This window comes from Ochotona curzoniae, unplaced genomic scaffold (genome assembly GCF_017591425.1).
Source record: "Ochotona curzoniae isolate NIBS_2020 unplaced genomic scaffold, NIBS_Ocur_1.0 scaffold_4701, whole genome shotgun sequence".
NCBI classification, from domain to species: Eukaryota; Metazoa; Chordata; class Mammalia; order Lagomorpha; family Ochotonidae; genus Ochotona; species Ochotona curzoniae.
Window position 1 is genome coordinate 51,560,989 of NW_024467122.1, and position 14,499 is coordinate 51,575,487.

Sequence of the window (14,499 nt, forward strand, 5' to 3'; positions counted from 1 at the left end):
AGATTTCACAAAGATCTGTCCACTAATTGATTCATTCCCCAAGTGATTGTAACAATCAGCTGAACCAATCTAAAACCAGGAGATGCTTCTGGGTATCCCAAGTGGGTGCAGGGTCCCAAGGCTTTGGGCCATTCTCCTCTGCTTTCCAGGCCACAAGCAAAGCTGGTTGGGAAGCAGAGCAGCCAGGATATGAACCCATGCCCATATGGGTTCCTAACACTTGAAGGGGGAGGATTAGTTAGTTGAGCCATTGTGCTAGGCCTTTTCGGGTTCATTTATTTGAAAGGCTGAGCAACACAGAGAGGAAATAGATATTCCACCTGCTGATGCAGTCTCTAAAAGCCTAAAACAGCAAAGGCTTGGCCAGGCTGAAGCTGAAGGAACTGCATCCAGGTCTTGCATGTGGGTGGCAGGAGCTCATATACCTGAGCCATCATGTGCTGCCTCTCAAGGTTATTAGCAGAAAATTATATTGGAAGTATGGTGGAGCTGGGACTCGAACTAAGTCGTCTTAATGTGGGATGTAGGTATCCCAAACAGCAGTTTAACGCTGTGCCATTATGCCTACCCCTGTTGTTATTAATCTGTTAGTATGTCTGAGTTATAAGTTAAGCTTTATCATAGGGATGATAGATAGGAAAAGATGTATATATAGGATTTGGTTCTTTGGTAATTTAGGAATTTTTAGCAGCCAGGTGTGTTCTGGAGTGGCCATTTGTACTACAGTTGTCATTGCCAGGGGCTGGCACAGTTGTGTAGCACGTTAATCCTCCACCTGTAGTGTTGGCATCGCATATGGGCGCTGGTTCTAGTCCTGGTTATTCCACTTTCGATCTAGCTCTCTATTAATGGCATGGGAAAGCAGTGGAGAATGGCTCAAGTCCTTGGCCCCTGTATCCACATGGACAACCTAGAAGGAGCTCCTGGCTTGAGACCATCTTAGCTCTGACCCTTGGGACTATTTGAGGAGTGATTGGCAATGGAAGAGCTCACTTGCTTGCAGTGTTTTTTGAATTTACCTCTCTCCCTCTGATTTTCAAGTAAAATAATATAAAAAGGGAAAGTGCCACTTGGGAGACCAGCACCGTATATTGGAGTGTCTAGTTTTGGCCTTGGCTCTTCTGAATCCAGCTTCCTATTTATGAGCACCTTGGGGACAGCAGGTAATGGCTCAGGTGCTTGGGTCCCTGCCACCTTGTGGGAGACGTGGACTGAGTTCCTGGCTTCTGGCTTCAGTGTGGTGCAGTTCCAACTGTTGCAGGCATTTGGGGAATGAAGCAGCATTGGATGATCTGTCTTTCAAATAAAACACACAAAAATTTTTTTTCTACCACATACCTCTCTGTTCCTCATTGCTGCTCACATCACAAATGGCATTTTAAGCATTTTAGCTTCTTCCTCTTGGTCCCCCACCAGAGCATTTGTTCCCTTTCCATGGCAGGTTGAAAGTTTATTTTACTTCCTCCGTACCCTTCTCATACTAACATGCATACATGCACATGCTTTGCTTTTTATTTTATTTATTGTTTGAAAGGTAGAGTTAGGCCCATAGAAAGAGCGAATCTTCCATCCAATCATTCACTCCCCAAATGTCCACAATGACTGGAGTTGAGCTGATCTGAAGCCAGGAGCCCAGAGCCTCTTCTGGGTCTCTGACATGAATGCAGGGTCCAAAAGCCTTGGGCCATCCTCAACGGCTTTCCCAGGCCACAAGCAGGGAACTGCATGGGAAGTGGGGCTGCCAAGATTTGAACTGGTGCCCATATGGGATTCTGGTGTGTGTATGGTGAGGACTTTAGCTGCTAGGCTACCACACCAGGCCCTTTCACTAGCTTCTTAAAGTGTTTGGGCCCGGCGTGATGGTGTAGTGGTTAAGGTCTTCACCTTGAATGCACCAGACTCCCATATGGGCGCTGGTTCTAATCCCAGCGGCCCTGCGTCCTATCCAGCTCCCTGCCTGTGGCCTGGGAAGGCAGTCGAGGACTGCCCAAAGCTTTGGGACCCTGCGCCCGCATGGGAGACTGGGAAGAGGCTCCTGGCTTCGGATTGGCTCAGTTCCAGCTGTTGTGGCTGCTTGGGGAGTGATTCATCGGATGGAAGATCTTCCTCTCTGTCTCTCCTCTCTGTATATCCACCTTTCCAATAAAAAGAAAAATAAATCTTTTAAAAGAAAAAAGAAAAAGTGTTTGTAAGATACTATATTTTGAATATACGAGTCTTTACCTTTGTATTTGTTGACTCAATTGTATTTAGAATAATTTTTTTCCAAGATTTATTTGAAAGGTAGAGTTACACAGAGAGCCAGAGGGAGAGACAGATCTTCCTTCTGCTAGTTCATTCCCTAAATGGGCTCAACAGATGGAGGGAGCCTGTCCAAAGCTAGGAGAGAGTAGCTTCCTCTCCCTAACTCTACTTCTCCAATTAATGAAGCAATGAATCAGTGAATCTTTTTTAGTTTGCTGTTCTATTAATAGTTTTTTTTTTAAAGATTTATTTTATTTTCATTACCAAGTCAGATATACAGAGAGGAGCAGAGACAGAGAAGATCTTCTGTTCAATGATTCACTCCCCAAGTGACCGCAATGGCTGGAGCTGCGCTTATCCGAAGCCAGGATCCGAAACTTCCTCCCACATGGGTGCAGAGTCCCAAGGCTTTGGGCCGCCCTTAACAGCTTTCCCAGGCCACAAGCAGGGAGCTGGATGGGAAGCAGGGAGCTGGATGGGATGCAGGGCCGCCAGGAATAGAACCGGCACCCATATAGGATCCTGGTGCTTTCAAGGCGAGGACTTTAGCTGCTAGGCCAGGGCACCAGTCACTCAGTGGGTTTTCAGATGCAGAAACAAATGCATTTACTCACTTAGCTGTGTTAATTGAAGAATCAAGGTCCTAGTTGTGAAGTATTTTTTACTAAGGATTATGTAAAGTGACTATCTTTTTGGTTTGATTTCATAGGATGATTTTTCAGGATTGTCATCATATGAAAGAAAGAGACTGAAGAACATATCAGAAAATGCAAACTTTTTTGCTTCTCTTCACTTATCTGAGGTTAGTGTGGAGTCTGTAAAAACAAGATGCCATTCCTTCTGTCAGGTTAATAGTTACAATAGTAGTTCCCATGTATCTTGTGAGGGCGGGCAAATTTTGGAGTATAATTACATTATAAAATAGTAGCTACCATATCATTGATTCTAAGGGTTTTTTTTTTTTTGGCATTTAACATTTTTGAAGTTGATCTTAAAATAATTAGCAGCTTACTCCAGTTTTTGTTGGTACATTAAGTATTGGTCTGCTGAAACTGGTTGTCTTAGATTCAGAGAAGTTGGGCTTGTGCGAAATTATTGCCTTTACCCGAAGGTAAGAGTTGTGCTAGGTATAACAGAGGATATGATGGAGGATTGCAGTATTTTTTTCTGAATTTTAAACTTAGATAGGAATATGCTCTATATAGGGAAGTTTAAGAATATATTTATGCTGATACTTTGTAATCATAAGTTATGGTATAATTTACATTGCTTTCTTCACATTGGGGTTGAACAAAAGCAGCTGTGTAGGATGGTGTGATTATCTTCCCCCAACCCCAAAAAGATACCAAACCCTTAATAATGAATTGATTTCCGTGAATATAAAATTTTCGAATGTTCATTACATGTTTATATCTTGATGGAAGGAGGGTGAGTTAATCAAAGAAATTAAGCCAATTGCCTGTTGGAAATCTGGCAGAAATTTAGACAATATTTGTAATTGTGATTTTTAGTTAAAATGTGATTTGATGTTTAAAAGTATAGTCTTTAACTTTTCTGGAAAGCAAAGTGAGTTTTCCAACAGAAGTTGAATCGTTTAATATGTAGTAGAGTACTTGATTAAATACTTTGATTCTATACACTCATTAGTAGTGTGGCCCAAGGCAGCAGAGTGCTAGGTAGGTAGGTTACATCCTTTCCTTTATTATGTTTGTTACAAAGAATAAGCATTCTATCTTAAGGATTCACATTTCCTGGACAGACTTGAGTGTGGAAGCAGATACTTAATCTTTTAAAAGCTAAGTTAGGTGTGTAGTTATACCATTTTCATTTGCATGAATGTTTTGTGTACTTTGCAGTCAGCTGCAAGGCTCCGTGAAATGATAAAGACAAGAAAACCACCTGAATTTAAGAGGTAAAAAGTTTAATTTGTAATGCTTGGGATGAAATATATTGCTGAGGGTTTTTAAAATTCTTTTAATTTAATTTTATTTATTTAAAAGCGTCACATACAGAGGGGGAGAAACAGAAAGAGAGCTTTCATCTGCTGCCTTATTTCTGCATCAGGACCCCAGCGCTAGCTGAATTTTTTTTTTTTTTTAAAGATTTATTTTTTATTATTTTTTCATTGGAAAGGTGGATATACAGAGAGGAGAGACAGAGAGGAAGATCTTCCGTCCGATGATTCACTCCCCAAGTGAGCGCAACGGGCCGATACTATGCTGATCCAAAGCCAGGAGCCTCTTCTGGGTCTCCCACACGGGTGCAGGTTCCCAAAGCTTTGGGCCGTCCTCGACTGCTTTCCCAGGCCACAGGCAGGGAGCTGGAAGGGAAGCGGGGCTGCCGGGATTAGAACCGGCGCCCATATGGGATCCCGGGCGTGCAAGGCGAGGACCTTTAACCACTGTGCCACCGCGCCGGGCCCATAGCTGAATTTTTTTTTTTTAAGATTTATTTTTATTATTTTTTCATTGGAAAGGCGGATATACAGAGAGGAGAGACAGAGAGGAAGATCTTCCGTCCGATGATTCACTCCCCAAGTGAGTGCAACGGGCCGATACTATGCCAATCCGAAGCCAGGAGCCTCTTCCGGGTCTCCCACACGGGTGCAGGGTCCCAAAGCTTTGGGCCGTCCTCGACTGCCTTCCCAGGCCACAGGCAGGGAGCTGGAAGGGAAACGGGGCTGCCGGGATTAGAACCGGCGCCCATATGGGATCCCGGGCGTGCAAGGCGAGGACCTTTAACCACTTGCGCCACCGCGCCGGGCCCATAGCTGAATTTTTAATTTGAAAAACTGGGGGTGGTTTTATGGCTTAGTGGGTTAAGCTGCTGCCTATGATGCTGACTTCCTGTATGGGTGCCAATTTGAATACTGGCTGTTCCACTTCTGATCCAGTTCCCCACTCATGTACCTGGGAAAGCAGTGAGCCCCTGCACTCACATGGGAGACCTGCATGGAGTTCTAGTCTCCTAGATTTTTTTTCTTTTTTTAATATTTATTATTATTTTAATGTCTTTTAAAAGAAGAATTGTTTTATTATTGGAAAGGCACATATACAGAGAGAAGATAGGAAGATCTTCCATCTGCTAGTTCACTCCCCAAGTGGCCGCAACAGCCAGAACTGAGCTAATCCGAAGCAAGGACCCCAGAACTTCTTCTGGGTATCCCATACAGGCACAGGATCCCAAAGCTTTGGTCCGTCCTCTACTGCTTTCCCAGGCCACAAGCAGGGAGCTGGATGGGAAGTGGAGCAGCTGGCTTACAAACTACTCTAAAGTTAGAATAAGGGAAGGGAGTTAGCAGTTATTGAACATCTATGAAGCATGGTGTGTGACCAGGAAATTGTGTCCTGTTTTTTCCTTTTCTTTTTTTAAAGATTTATTTTACTGCAAAGTCAGATATATGTAGAGAGGAAGATTATCCTTCTGATGTTTCGCTTCCTAAGTGGCTGCAATGGCTGGAGCTGCACTGATCCACAGCCAGCAGCCCAGAGCTCTTCCAGGTCTCCCCACATGGGTGCAGGGTCCCAAGGCTTTGGGCTGTCCTTGACTGCTTTCTTAGGTCACAAGCAGGGAGCTGGATGGGAAGTGGGGCTGCCGGGATTAGAACTGGCGCACATATGGGATCCCGGCGTATGAGAGGCGAGGACTTAAGCTTCTAGGCCATGCCGCTGGGCCCTGTTTTTCTCTTTTAATCCTGACTATCACCATATATGGTAAATAATATACCCGTTTTATGAGTTAAGAAATAAGCTGAAAGAGATGTTTTGGGCCATATCAAAATAGGTGATAAGTAGTAGTCTAGAATTTGAGCATCAGGAATTCTTTGTTATTTTTAAGTTTAAAAAAATTGAAAAGATCCTGGTGCAGAGGCCTGGTTGGCTAGTTCCAATATGGTTTTGATCCCATGTGGATGCCAGTACATGTTCTGGCTGCTTCACTTCCCATCCAGCTCCCTGGTTATGACTTGGGAAAGCAGTGGAGAATGGCCCAGAGCCTTGGTATCCTGCACCCACGTGGGAGACCAGGAAGAAACTCCTCACTCCTGGGTTTGGATCAGCTCTGCTCTGGTCGTGAGTCCATGTGGAGAGTAAACAGTGAATGGAAGTATTTTTCTTTCCTTTTCTCTTCAAATCTGATCTGCCTTTCAGATAAAAATAAATATTAAAAAAATTAAGACAAACATTATTTAAAAGGCAGAGTGGCAAGAAAAGACAAAGGGAGAGAGATCTTGCATCTACTGAGTCATTCCCCAGTGCCTACAATGCCCAAGGCTCGGCCAGGCTAAAATTGGGAGCCTAGCCCTCTGGGCCTCACTGGTGCAGGTGCCCGAGGACGAATGAAAGCGGATGAAAGATTTTCTGTTTGTGCTTCGCTCTGTATATCTTATTTTCCAAGAAAAATAAATTTTTTTTAAATAGTTCTTTCATTCACTAGCTTAGCATTCGTCCCACTTCCAATATACACAGCAGCTATGGCTGCTCCATGCTGAAGCCAGGAACTGGAAACTTCATCCTGGTCTCCTACCTGGGGAGCAAACACTCCCCAGTAGGAAACTGAATTGGAAGCCGAGTCCTGGGAACTTGAACCCATGCTACAGAATGGACTACTGGTATTGAGTTGATGGTGTAATGTGTTAAGCTACAATGCTAGTCTTGACTTATCATCTTCTCTTATACTTTTTTTTGGAATATTTAATTTTTTAATTTAAAAAATTATTATTGGAAAGTCAGAGATACAGAGAGGAAAATCTTTCTTCCAATGATGCACTCCCCAAGTGGCCTCAGTGGCTGGAGCTGAGCCAAACTGGAGCCAGGGGCCGGGAGCCTCAAACCTCTTTTTGGCCTGCCACACGGATGCAGGGTTCCAAGGCTTTAGGCCGTCTTCAACTTCTTTCCCAGGCCACAAGCAGGAAGCTGGATGGGAAGTGGGGCTGCCAGTACATGAAATAACGCCCACTTGGGATCCTGGTGCGTGCAAGTCAGTGACTTTAGCTCCTGGGCTACCATGCTGGGCCTGTTTGTTTATTTTTATTGGAAAGGCAGATATACAGAGAGAAGGAGAGGCAGAGAGGAAGATCTTCCATCTACTGGTTCATTCTGCAAGTGGCCGCAAATGTTAAAGCTGAGCTGATCTGAAGCTAAGAGCCAAAAGCTTCTTCCCGGTCTCCCATGTGGGTGCAGGGTCCCAAAGTTTTGGGCCATCCTTGACTGCTTTCCCAGGCCACAAGCAGGGAGCTGGATGGGAAGCAGGGCCACTGGGATTAGAATTGGCACCCATGTGGGATCCTGGTGCATTCAAGGTGAGGACTTAAGCCGTTAGGCCATGGCGCCAGGCCCTGATTCGTTGATCTTATGTACAGTTCTCTTGGTCTCTATTTGGTTTATTTTCTCCCTTATTTTGATTATTTTTTACTAATCTTGGGATTGCTTTGGTGTTGTTTTTCTAGTTTCTTCAACTGTAAGGTTAACTTATTTTCTTGAATCTTTTCTAGTCTTTTTTTTTTTTTAAGATTTCTTTATTTTTATCGGAAAGACAGATATACAGAGAGGAGGAGAGACAAAGAGAAAGATCTTTCATCCGATGTTTCACTCCCCAAGTGGCCTCAACGGCTGGAACTAAGTCAGTCTGAAGCCAGGAGCTTCTTCTGGGTCTCCCACGAGGGTGCAGGGTCCTAAGGCTTTGGGCCGTACTCGACTGCTTTCCCAGGCCACAGGCAGGGAGCTGGATGGGAAGCAGGGTTGCTGGGATTAGAACCGGTGCCCATATGGGATCCTGGCAAGTTCAAGGCAAGGAATTTAACCTCTACACAATGGTTCCAGGCCCATGCTTTTCTAGTTTATTAATGTGCCGGAGGCTAACTCTAGCAGAGTTCAAAGCTCAAGAAGGGGTGTGTGGAGTTGGTGAAAAGACACAGACACTGTCACTTGGTGCCCTCCTGTAAACTGCTCAAGAAGCTGTCCTTCTTTATTTACCTTGTTTTATCACAAACTTCTGCACAGCCATTTAATTGTTCCATTTTTACTTCATGATTAAGTGGGCTTGAACAGACATTTGGTCACTCTGTTTGTACATCTTGGCTAGGCAGGTTCTCCTACAGATAAATCTGCAAAATACTATATTCATATTCTTCAAAGCAAGCCATTGTTTATTCTTCAGTAGTAGCCTTTGGACAACAGCCAGGACTTCAAGGCCAAGGCACATGCGATTACCTGCTAGTCTGTAATACATTCTTTGTTTTTTTGTTTTTTTTAGATTTTATTTATTTTTTATTACAAATTGAAATACACAGAGAGGAGGAGAGACAGACAGGAATATCTTCCGTCCGGTGATTCACTTCCCAAGTGAGCGCAATGGCCGATGCTATGCCGGTCCGAAGCCAGGATCCAGGAACTTCCTCTGTGTATCCCACACGGGCGCAGGGTCCCAAGGCTTTGGGCCGTCCTCGACTGCTTTCCCAGGCCACAATAGGGAGCTGGATGGGAAGTGGAGCTGCCAGGATTAGAACTGGCGCCCATATGGGATCCTGGTGCGTTCAAGGTGAGGACTTAAGCCGCTAGGCCACGCCGCCGGGCCCCTGGTAATACATTCTTTTTCTTTTTTTTTTTTTTTAAAAGATTTACTTTAATTTTATTGGAAAGACGGATATACAGAGAGGAGAGACAGAGAGGAAGATCTTCTGTCCGATGATTTACTCCCCAAGTGAGTGCAATGGCCGATGCTATGCCGATCCGAAGCCAGGAGCCTCTTCTGGGTCTCCCACATGGGTGCAGTGTCCCAAAGCTTTGGGCCATCCTCAACTGCTTTCCCAGGCCACAAGCAGGGAGCTGGATGGGAAGTGGGGCTGTCGGGATTAGAACTGGCGCCCATATGGGATCCCGGGCATGGAAGGCAAGAACCTTAACCACTGCGCCACCGCGCTGGGCCCTGGTAATACCTTCTTAATACATTTCTATTTCCACAACTTCCCCATCATTTAATGGGAGAAATATGTCAAAAGGAAAAAGCATGAAAATCCAAGAGAAAAGTTTCAAATAGCAAATTTCTCTATAACAAGGTGTACAACCCCATAAACAAATAATAATTAAAAGCATTTTTGTAATACTAATAAAAGTATACTTAATTCCTGTTAGCAAAAATTTAATAAGCAGCTAAAATACATGCATTTTTTTATGCTTCAAAAATTTGTAGTATCAGGCTGGCATTTAAGGTCACAATAACTGTTTTTTACCATAAGCTGTTTCAGCTCATACTCCCATTCCTTTGAATAATTTTAAGGATATTTGTCAAGCCCTTTTCCTAAGACATGCCACATGTCTGGGCCAGATTATCGGGCAATGGAGAGATGCACAACGTGTCCAGAAATGGAATAGGCTTAATTGTACTCATGTGTGTAGTTAAAGGTCTACTTACCAAGACATTGTGAGCGACAATAACTCGCAAGCTCATATTGGTTGCAAAAACCATCTCATCATATAGGCAAACAGCAATGCTTCAATAGATTATGGAATTCTTAGTGGGGTGGTTGAATGTCCATGCAAAAGGGAGTGAGACTGTGTCAAGGTGGTTGGAGAGACATCCACCAGACCTTGCCAAACAGGGGCTTGGCGTGGTGGCCTATTTCCTAAAATCCTCGCCTTGTGTGCATTGGGATCCTGTATGGGCACTGGTTTGAATCCCAGCAGCCCCACTTCCCATTCAGCTCCCTCCTTGTGGCCTGGGAAAGCAGTCGAGGATGGCCCAAAGTCTTGGGACCCTGCACCCATATGGGAGACCAGAAGAAGCTCCAGGCTCCTGGCTTAAGATTGGCTCAGCTTTTTTTTTTTTTAAAGATTTATTTTATTTTTATTGGAAAGGCGGATATATAGAGAGGAGAGGCAGAGGAATATCTTCTGTCCGATGAGTCACTCTCCAGTGGCCGCAACGGGTGGAGCTAAGCTCAGCTTTAGCCATTGCGGCCACTTTGGGTGTTAACCAGTTGATGGAAAGCTTTGTGCCATCCTCAACTGCATTCCCAGCCTACAAGCAGGGATCTGGAAGGGAAATGGGGCTGTCAGGATTACAACTGGTGCCCATATGGGATCCCGGTACATGCAAGGTGAAGACTTTTGCCAGGTCCCTGAAAATAATTTTTAAACAAAATGTTTAAAATGCAGATTTATAGAAAAAAAACCTTTTATCCACTGGTTTATTCCCCAAATGGCTACAATGAACGGAGCTGAGGTGATTTGAATCTATGAGCTTTAGTTTTTGTTATTTTAAAGATTTATTTTTATTGCAAAGTCAGATGTAGAGAGGAAAGAGAAATATCTTCTGTCCCATGATTCACTCCCCAAGTTACTGCAACGGCTGGTGCTGTGGTGATTGATCCAAAGCCAGGATCCAGGAACTTCCTCCAGGTCTCCCATGAGGGTGCAGGGTCCCAAGGCTTTGGGCCGTCCTCGACTGTCCTCCCAGGCCATAAGCAAGGATCTGGATGGGAAGTGGAGCTGCCGGCACTAGAACCGGCACCCATATGGGATCCTGGTGCGTTCAAGGTGAGGACTTTATTCTTTAGGCCACAGTGCCAGGCCCTGAATCTATGAGCTTTTTATGGGTTTCCCATGTGGGTGCATGGCCCAGGAACTTGTGACATCCTCTGATGCTTTCCCAGTTCATAAATAGGGACCTTGAGTGGAATTTGAGCAGTTGAGACTAGAACAAATGTCATATGGGATGTCAGTGCTGCAAGGTAGAGGATTAGCCTGTTGAGCCACTGTTCAAGTCTTCTGCCTACCATGCAGAAAGCACATGTCTTTTTTTAAAATTTATTTAATGTCTTAGAATTCCATTCTCTGGTTTTTTTTTTTTTTACAGAATTTATTTTATTTGAAAGGCAGAGTTAGAAGAAAGATCTTCCAATTCTGATTAGCTCTCCAGATGGCTGCTGTAGCCGGAGTTGGATTGGTCCAAAGTCAGGAACAACTTCTGAATCTTCCACATGGGTGCAAGGTCCAAGGACTTGCACCATTCTCTGTTCTTCCAAGCTGTTAGCAGTGAACTATGTCAGAAATGGAGCAGCCAGAACTTGAGCTTGTGCCCATGTGAAATGCCAGTGCTGCAGGCACAGACTTAGCTTAGTGTACCATTGTGCTCACATCCATATTTTGTTTTAGGATGTATTTATCTTTTTTTTTTAAAGATTGATTTTTATTGGAACGTCAGATATACAGAGAGGAGAAACAGAGAAGAAGATATTCTGTCTGATGATTCACTTCCCAAGTGACCACAATGGCTGGAGCTGCACCAATACAAAGCCAGGAGCTTGGAACCTCCTCCAGGTCTCCCATGTGGGTGCAGGATCCCAAGGCTTTGGGCCATCTTTGACTGCTCTCCCAGGCACAAGCAGGGAGCTGGATGATGGGAAGCAGGGCTTCTGAGATTAGAACTGGTGCCCATATGGGATCCCAGTGTGTTCAAAGTGAGGACACTAGCTGCTAGGCCATTGTGCCAGGCCCAAGATATATTTATGGTTATTGGAAAGATTTACAGAAAGGAGAGAGAAAAATCTTTGTTCGGCTGGTTCATTTTCCAGATGGCTGCATCTGCCAAAGCTGAGCTGATCCTGAAGCCAGGAATCTTCTCTGGGTCTCCCGTGTGTGTGGGGTTCCAAGCATTTGGGCCATCTTGTACTGCTCTCCCAGGCCACAAGCAGGGAGTTGGATGGAAAGTAGAGCAGCCGGGACACCAACTGGCATGCATATGGGATCCTGGCATGCGTGAAGCGAGGATTTAGCCTCTAAGATTGTGCCAGGTCCCAGCCATAATTTTTTCTAAATACCTGTGCATGCCATTTTTGCTCTGTGTTCCTCGTTGCCTCTTGATGAACATTTACATTTATTTTCTTACAGACTTTTTAAATTAATATCAATGTAGCTGTGTGTGTATATGCATGTATATGTCAGTTATTTCCTTAATATTATTAAACTTATTTATGAGTATGAGATGATTTTTTTTCTCCTACTTTAGGAAGAAACCGAAGAAGAAAGAAAATGAAATTGGATGTAGAAGGTCCATGCGATTGTTGAAAGTAGATCCTTCAGGAATTCCGCTACCAGCAGCTCCAGAACAGCCACCAGTAGAAGAAGATGAAAATGTAAGAAAAAATACAAATACAGTATTAACTTAATGCAATATTTAAGGATTTAAAGTGTTAAAAAAAAAGACTAGATATTCTTTAAGTCGTATTTAGTTTCTTTTTCATTAACTTAATGCTTTAATGTTATGTGATTTCATGAGTAAGATTTGGTAGCTATAAATACTGGGTTAGCTTCTGTATTTCTTTTCAATGAGATTTATTTTTATTCATGTTAGAGGAAGATGGAGATCTTCTATCAGCTGATTCAGTCCCCATATGAGCTCAGCAGTCCATATCCAGGAGCCAGAAGCTCCTTCTGGGTCTCCCATGTGGAAGTGGAGGTCCATGCATTTCATCTTGTACTGCTTTCTCAGGTGCATTCTCAGGGAGTTCCGTCCAAAGCGGAGCAGCCAGCCTCCAATTGGCACCTACTGGGCGCTGGTATCACAGTGTCGTCACGTGCTGCAGCTTAACCCGTTATGCCATCAGTGCTTGTCCCAGTCTTTATTTCTCTGCCTGCCATGCCACCATGCGCATCCCCTGGCTTCTGTCCTTTTTTTTTTTAAGACTTAACTCCTTATTTAGCTGTTCTGAACCTTGCTTTCTGCATTTTAAAAATGGTAATAATATGGGAGACCAGTTGAGTCTGAAGCTGGAGGCATGGGGGCTTGATTCTCTCAGTTGTGTGGTGACTGCTGGGGGTACCCAGGCAGAGCCAGACTCAATGCATGGGATCCTAGCTCTGGCCACTGGCAATACACTCTGGGATTTTCCAGTTGTGGTCTTATAGGGAGTCTGAGTGATGGCACAGGTCTGGATCAGCAAGGACCTTAGGGTGCAGGTCCAGGTGAGGAATGACTGTTCTGGAACTTCCAAGGACAAGGCCACTCTACTTGAAGGGCTACAACATGGAACCCACCAGAGTGTCAGAAAAGGGAACAGGTACTGTGAGGCTGTGCCATGGAGTCGACAAATACATGAGTGAATCAGGTCTTGGGTAGAATCTGCAGGACAATATGTGGGCTTACCCATGTGGAACAGCAATTCTGTTGGCACATGCAAATACTGTGGCTGGGAATAGGCCTGGTTGGGGAGCTAAAGGATGCCCCGGCTGGGCTGGAATTCCCTTTGGTGAATGCGAGTGCCAGAATTGGTGCATTGTCCTGAGCTGAACATGGCTTTAGTCTTCCTTGACACTGGTGTGGCCTGGGTCTGGGGAGGGCCAGACTGGACTAGACTCCAGCACCCACTGGTACTCTTGAGAGTCAGGGTGGGTGTGGAACAGGTTGGGCTAGGTCTCAGCTCTTGCTGAACCTTGTGAGAGCTGTGTCTGGGTACAGACCAGGTGTGAATGGACTGCAGCACCCAACAGTAAGAACCGGAAAGGGTATGGGCCAGTTGGGCAAGGGTACCTTCCCTGCTAAAACAACAGGTGGACCTAGTCAACCTGGGCCAGGGACTCATTGGTGTGCACAAGAGCTGCCACTGGGAGGAGACCAGATAGAGGAGTTTGGTGAACTCCTTTGTTAGGTTGCAGTCCCTGCCAGTAAGTGCAAGAACCAAGGCAAGGAGCAGAACAAACCAGACCTGATTACAGTACCCGCTGGCATACATGTGGGTCAGGTCAGGGAGTGGGCCAGGCTGGGCCACTTCATAACATCCACTGGCAGATCCGAGAACTAGGGTGGGATGCAGGAGGGGCTGAGTTGGGCTGCACCATCAACCAGTTCACACTTGAGCCAGGAATGGGGACTGACTTTGCAGCTGAATTACCCACTGGTGGATGCTGAGGAAAGATGAGCTGTGTCAGTCTGGAGGTGGTGGGTGTCAGGTCTGTGAGCCCCAGGGGATGGGGGCCCGGAGGGCCCAGGGTCTCCAGGCCCAGGTTCCAAGGCACACCTATATGGTGGATGTCGAGTCCATGAGCCCTGGGGGGGGTGGGGTTCCAGCTTGGTTTTAGGTCTCCTGGTTCAGGTTCCAGGACCCACCTGTGTAGTGGGTGTCAGGTCGGTGAGCCCCAAGGGTGGGGGGATCTGGTGGGTCCTAAGTTGCATGGCCTGGGGCCTTGGGTCCACCTATGTGGTGGGTGCTAGACCCATAAACCTCTGGGGTGGGAGGTCTGGAGGGCCTTGGGTCTTCTG

At 45.2% G+C, this 14,499-nt stretch overlaps 1 protein-coding gene across 2 annotated transcripts in view; it reads left to right on the forward strand.

The window, feature by feature from the left end:
* The window catches only part of WDR76 (WD repeat domain 76), a 57,184-nt gene that overhangs the window by 3,041 nt on the left and 39,644 nt on the right, over nt 1-14,499 (forward strand). For both annotated transcript variants that reach the window (XM_040968937.1, XM_040968938.1), the window contains exons 3-5: nt 2,954-3,046; nt 4,101-4,156; nt 12,250-12,376. In XM_040968937.1, the coding sequence (XP_040824871.1) occupies nt 2,954-3,046; nt 4,101-4,156; nt 12,250-12,376 (276 nt within the window). The remainder of the gene's footprint in view (nt 1-2,953; nt 3,047-4,100; nt 4,157-12,249; nt 12,377-14,499) is intronic.